General features: G+C 65.9%; 1 protein-coding gene across 1 annotated transcript in view; it reads right to left on the bottom strand.

Moving 5' to 3' along the window:
* Positions 1-6,313, bottom strand: part of LPCAT1 (lysophosphatidylcholine acyltransferase 1) — a 22,972-nt gene continuing 16,659 nt past the window's right edge. The window contains exons 9-13 of the mRNA XM_006917163.2: positions 4,189-4,314; positions 3,450-3,603; positions 2,155-2,253; positions 1,248-1,389; positions 1-287 (exon numbers count right to left, since the gene is read on the bottom strand). Of these exons, the coding sequence (XP_006917225.1) occupies positions 103-287; positions 1,248-1,389; positions 2,155-2,253; positions 3,450-3,603; positions 4,189-4,314 (706 nt within the window). The 3' untranslated portion in view covers positions 1-102. The remainder of the gene's footprint in view (positions 288-1,247; positions 1,390-2,154; positions 2,254-3,449; positions 3,604-4,188; positions 4,315-6,313) is intronic.

Here is a 6,313-nt window from a genome sequence, read left to right as displayed (position 1 = left end):
GTGGAGGGCGACCTCGGCGGCGGTCACAGCAGATGGGCGCGGCCACGTGGCGGCGGGGGGGCGGGGGGACCCCAGGGCACCATCTCTCCAGCACCTCCTGTCCTAGTCCAGTTTCTGCCGAGATCGCTGGCCCCCCGTGTCCGAGGCCTCGGGACTGAAGTCTGCACAGAAGCCGTTGGGGGTGGCAGTGGGGGGCGGCTGTGTGTGGCTCTCCGGGGGCGGCCGCTCGGGGTACAGGTACTCCTCGGCGAAGTCGGGGAATGTTTCTGCAAACCTGCGGAAGTCGGCTGCACGGAGAAGGGTGCCGGCGTCACGGGGGCCTCGGGCTCCCGGGGCCTGAGCGGGCGGCCCCCACCCCTGCAGGGCTGGACCTCGGCCTGGGAGGCGAGGACGGGAAATCAGTGGGCGCACAGGGGCGTCCCCACGCCCCCTCGCCTCCTGCTTCAGGGACGCCCAGCGTACAGTCTGGGGGCTCGGTGCCTGTGCAGAGCTGCCAATCATTAAAGGGGCTGGTTCGGGGCAGGACGGGGGGCCTTTGTGACCGAGGCTGCACTGGGGTGGAGGGTGCGTCGGGCCCACCAGGGGACCCGGGGAGCGGGTGCCGGTGCCTGCAGGCTCCAGGGAACCCTGATGGCGGTTACTGGGAAGTCTGCAGTCGGTCCGCACGCCCTGCAAGCCTGTCGCCGACAGCCCTGCGCCCCTCGGGAGCGCGGCCGGCTTTGGTGCTGGTGCGCATGAGCACACACAGCTAAACCAACACGCCCGTGTCTGACATTTGGACACAATTTTACAGCATGTCCAAACAAGACACGGCGTGACCTTTGCTAAGCAAACAGCTGCGTGTTTCAGCGGGACACGTGTTGAGTTGAGATGTGCGGGCTGCGCTGGCCGCTGCTCTGAGGAGCGGCTGGAGTCAGTGCCCACGGGCAGCGGGCTCGCTCCTGCTCAGGGACCGACTGGGCCCCCGACCGCGGTGCCCGCCGTGGCCCAGCACCGCCCGCAGCCCCCGGATGCCGTCTGTCGTGGGCTCCGAGCTCTGTGGCCGGGCTTGGGGTCTGCTGTCAGCAGAGGTCACTTGGACACCCCCGCCCCTCCCAGCCGGAAGGTTCTTCCTCGGACTCTCAGAGCTGCTCGTGACACAGGGTGGCCTGGAGCACAGAGGTGGCAGGAGCTCCATGTGCGAGGGCCCCACCCGCCTGGGGACGCCCCCTACACAGCAGGCCATCGTCCCTGCCGCCGCCACTCACCGAACGTGATCCTCCCCCTGTCCTCCCGGTCCACCGCCCGGAAGAGGCGCGCCGCGGGCAGCTGCGCCACCCCTGCCGCTGTCTTGAGGATGGTGGACAGGGCGTCCTCGTCTACGCTGCCGTCCTCTCGAGACCCGTACATCTGCGGGGCGGAGGCCGGCCTGGCGTCACCAGGGTCCCGGCCCCGTCCGGGGCGGCCCGGTTCCCCTCGCCTGGTGTTCTCAGCTCTCCAGCCAGCCAACTCCGCCCCACGGCGTGGTCACCCTGGCGAGTGCCGGGCCGTCTGAGCGGCCACTCGCCCTCCTGCCTCGATCAGGCTCCCCAGGGTGGCGTCTGTCCACCTGGGCATAGATGGCCCTGTGCGCTGGGCCTGGCACATGTGGACCTCACGGGCTTTCAGCTCACTGAGGCAGGTGGGCCACCCCCGTGCCTGACCGTCGGGAGGCTACCCTTCTTCCTGATGGCTAGTTCAGTGGCCAGCAAGTGATGGAGGCCAGCCCTGAGGGCAGCCAGGTGAGTCTGCATGCAGGCTGGGATCCCGTCGGGGGCCTGCCCCGGTGGTGGGCAGGCCGTGCGCTATGGGGCAGGCCGCCCAGGTGCCCTGGCTGCTTCCCTGTCAGCGGGCTGATGTGGGGGCTGAGCGGGGCAAGCCGGGGGGCCTGGGGTACTGACCCGCCCGCCCTGTGCCCTCCTCATGTGAGGCTGCCGGATTCCAGGACGAGGTTGATCTGGGGAGGCTTGGGCGCATTTTCACACACAGTGGCTGGTACAAGCTCATGTGATCACGGCACTTGGGCAAATGGCCACGTTTACCGCGTAAGGAGAGACAATTAAGCTGCATCTCAGGCCTGACGTGGCCCGTCCACCGTCCCTGCAAATCCCCACCCCCCGCAAACGCCAAACTCGCCTTGAACGCCAGCTGCATGGTGTCCAGGGTCTGGGCCGGCCGGCAGACGACGGACAAGGCGACCACGTACTCCCGCGGGTCCATCTCGCCGGCCCCGCTCTGTGGAACAGAGATGCCCTCAGTGGCCATTTGGCCGCGTCCCCCAGGAGAGCTGGGGTTCAGCGCTGGCCTGGGGGGTTCACTGGAGCTCAGCTCCGCTCGGACCAGGCGTCACGTGTCTGTGTGAACACGGCACTTGGAAGACGCTGGTGACCGGCCGCTTCTCCCAGGCGAGCGTGGCGCGAACGGCGCCTCTGGCCGTCACGACTGGTTTTCACACTAAGCTGCCTGAGGAAGCAGGTGGCACGAAGCCTGTCCTGCTAGAAAGACAGGCCGCCGATGGCGAGGCTCCCGTCTGGGCTCTGGCAAGCCAGCAGGCTGATGGCAGCACAGCGAGCGTGTGACATGGGGGGGTCCCCGAGCTGGGACGCGGTGCCGGCACGTGGGGCGCCGGAGACGCGTGTCCCCGCACGTCTCCTGCACGGGGCCGGGGCTGCTGGGGCACAGGGCTCGTGCCCACGTCATCGCGACTCTCCTGGCTCTGCACACGCCAGACCACGCCGCGCCTGCGGCCACACAGGACACACGACATTGTCACGTGGAATGTGCTGTGTCGTCACCCAGAACAGCCGTGTCATCCGCGTGGCATGTTCCTGGCTCCACACACACCGTGCCCTGACCGGCTGCCACGGGACACACAGCAGGCGTCTACACTGTGACACAGATGTCTGGGGGGCACCAGGCGCGTCTGGCTTCCGAGCTGTGGTGGCCTGCCCCTCCGGGCGCTCCGTCTTCAGCCCTCTCGAACCCCGACAAGCCACCCCCCACTTCTAGAGCAGCAGGGCCACGTTCAGCCAGCACAGAGATCCTGAGCACGACGCGCTTGGCGAAAGGGGAGGGTGGCCGTGCCCCACACGGAGACGGCGGAACCCCAAAACTGCGACCGTCGAGGAAGGGGCTTCTGAAGGGGCCAGCAGAGGGCTCTGGGGCAGGGGCACGCGGGGGCCTCAGGCCAGGCCGGCTCCACTGGGTGACACCACGTCAGAACCCCCAAGCTAAAGAGGGGCTCATCAGCAAGCGACAGTTCACCGCCCCCTGCCCCCCGATCATGAGGCTTTGCGAGCCTGGGGGAGACGCCACGGACAGGGTGGGCGGCGGGCTGAGTGACGGGGAGGTTTCCCTTTCCTGCTTCCGAAGCCGCCGAAGGACATTTGTCGCAGGGTAAAGGGATCACGCTTCGGGAGCGGCAGGGTTACCTCGTCAAACAGGGAAAACATGTCGTGCAGCCTGTCGGACAGCTCGACGCCCAGGAACGCAGCGAACTCCGAGGCGCCCATCGTCCTGCCCTGCCAAGCCTGGGCGCCCGCCGCATACCTATCCAGGTCCTTCTCAAGCTTTTCTGGTTTCAGGCTGAAGAGAAAGAGAGGAAAAGACGTTTCCCACGAAATTACAGAACACCAGAGACAGGAGATTGACCGCTACGTGCAGACCCGACGAGGTACTAAAATTATTTGTAGGCCAAGCAGCCGCTTTTCGAGGAGAGACTTCTAATAACCTGAGGACACACAGCGCACCCTAAGTGTCCACAGCCCTCGGCGGCTGTGAACCAGGACGTCACCCTGCCCTGGGTGGCACCCCGGAGAGAGAGCTGACGCCAACCGGTAATGGTTTAAGACACTTCTGTGGATCGAAGCTGGCATTTGAAAAAAGAAAAACACCCCTTCCGCCTACCCCCAGGATAAGCGCTCGCTCTGAGGGCCTGTCCGTGGGCCCTGGGTGACCTCCAGCCCGGTCACGGACGCCTGCAGGGCGGAGGCCCCTGTGGGGTGCTGACGGAAGCTTCCGGTCTAGCACACGGCTCTCGCCCACGCTGCTCTCCTGCTGTGCTGAAGACATGGTGCCTGTCACCGCGCCTGCAGCCCGACACCCTGTCACAGCTGCAGGGAGCACCCTCCCCGACCAACGGCTCAGGAACGGGGGAACCAGGGCACTCACCCCAGGCCCCTCACCAGCCTGGCAAACTCGAGAAGGCAGGTGTCCGCAGGGAGGCGGAGCTGCCCGTCCGCCAGGGCCAGCTGGCAGTCCTCGAAGGTGTAGTCGGTGACGGGGACGCCCAGGGCTCTGTGGAGAGAGGATGGCCGTCAGCGCCTGCCTCGGGGTCGCTCCTGAGTCGCTCTGGTGCGGGAATCCAGGCAGGGGTGACGCTGGCCGGGCGCTGACACCCTGCTCCGAGCCCCGTGGCACCCGCGCTGCCCTCGGGAAGGTGGCGTTTTAAAAGGCGATGCTCCGTGACTGAAGCGTTTGGATCTAGCAGTCCACATACAACTAACTTTAGTCAAACATTGAAATAAGTCGACGTGGACACGGGCGATGAGAGTTGTGACTAGCACAGTCTCTCAAGAACAGGAGCCACGTGGGGTGACACACGGAGGGGCGGCTGGCGGAGCGGGCAGCTTTGCTCAGAAAAGCCCCGTATGGCCTCGGCTCAGCGGGGCCCGCACGCGGCTCGAGGGACCAGAGCAGATCGTCCACCATCGGAACGAGTAGCATTGAAAACTTTCGCGAACCAGAGTAAAGTGACACAGGTGTGAGGGGCAGGCAGCTCCTCCCATGCCCGGCTCAGCTGCTCACCGTCCATCAGTGGCCGCCCGCGCCCTCCCTCCCGCCCGTTGTGGGCAGGATGGATGCGGTTTCCAGCCGTTCCCACAGACCGTGCGGGCTCCGAGGGCGGTACACGCTGTGGCACATTCCTGCAGACCGCTCGGAAAGGCTAGGCAGAAGGGACACGCTGAAACCCGGTGTGGACCGTCCCTTTGCAACTCCCTCTGGCCAAGAGGCCACAGCCGCCACCCTCTTTTGCCAGAGGGCAGGCTCGGCCTCCTGAGCTTGTCACCAGGAGTGGCTGACAAGAAACAGAGGCCTGGCCCCTGAAGCGGGGCGCTGCTGTGTGTGCCTCCCCGGGAAGGGGGCTTGGGCAGGGCCGGCTAGGAAACCTGGGGGGCAGGCGGCAAGGAGACGACAGAGCCTCGTGCGGAGCTCGCACTCAGCACCGAACGCCCGCTAGCTGACCCCGACCGCGTCACAGGGAGCTTTGCGGCTGGCTCCGGACCGTCTCGGTTTGCAGCCTGTGGGAAACGTGCAGGCACCTGGGCCGCGGAGACGACACGCCGCCCACCGCGGTGCTGGGCGGAGAAGCTGAACTCTCAACTGGAGGCCAGGGATGCTTCTGCGAGAGAGCTGGCCCTGCCCTGAAGCCACGGAGAGTCAGGGCACTCGGCTGTTCTGAGCTGCGTCGGTGTTCGTGAAAAATGACGTCCCCTGGCTATTACACACTCGTGGTAGGAAATTTACCAAGTACAGGAAACTAAACAGCACCCCCACCCCCATAACTGAGCGGGCTTTCAATCGTTTGGACAGAGGCTCCTGTTGTCATGACAACACTGCGTGCACTCGGGGAGGTGCAAAGGACCCCTGAAGTCTTTCTCCGTGGATGTTGGGGTTCTCCTGGGCAAACTGAGCCATAATCCTCGGGGCCAGAAGCCACACTGCGGCAGGCGGGCCTGGGGCTGCTCCACGGGCAGGCGGGAGGGGCCACTCGCAGAGCCCTCAGGGGTCCTGGCCCCTCCCAGGTGCCTTTGAAGATGGGACTAGGACCCGGGTGGGGACGACCTGCCTCCCTGCGTCTGGGATTTTCCTGAGGCAAGGGGGTGCCCGGGGCTATCGGAGAACATGGCCGGTTTCTTTAGGATCGTCGTAAACAGGGTTACGGTTAACTAGAATGGGCACGGAGACCGTCGGCCCCTGGCCTGTCGCCTGCGATCCCTGGACGCGGTTTCTTTATTGAGAGAGCGAACAGGGGTGTCGCTGAGCATCCTGACTTTCTGAGCAGTGGGGTGGAGCAGGTCTGGCGGCCCGTGTGGTTCACGGCTCGGTGGACCCCGGAGGGCGGGGCCCAGGGGAGGGGCGTGTCGCGCTGGGCAGGCCTAGTGCCTCGCTGTCTACGGCGCCTGTGGACTGGGCCTAGACACCTTGCTGAGTTTTAATTCACTACGCTGAGGCGAGACGCGTGATTTGCTCCATGGGGCCCCACAGGGCGCACTGCGGTGGGAGTGTGACGTGC

This window comes from Pteropus alecto, unplaced genomic scaffold (assembly GCF_000325575.1).
Source record: "Pteropus alecto unplaced genomic scaffold, ASM32557v1 scaffold137, whole genome shotgun sequence".
Lineage (NCBI taxonomy): Eukaryota > Metazoa > Chordata > Mammalia > Chiroptera > Pteropodidae > Pteropus > Pteropus alecto.
This window is presented reverse-complemented; position numbering and strand designations above follow the sequence as displayed.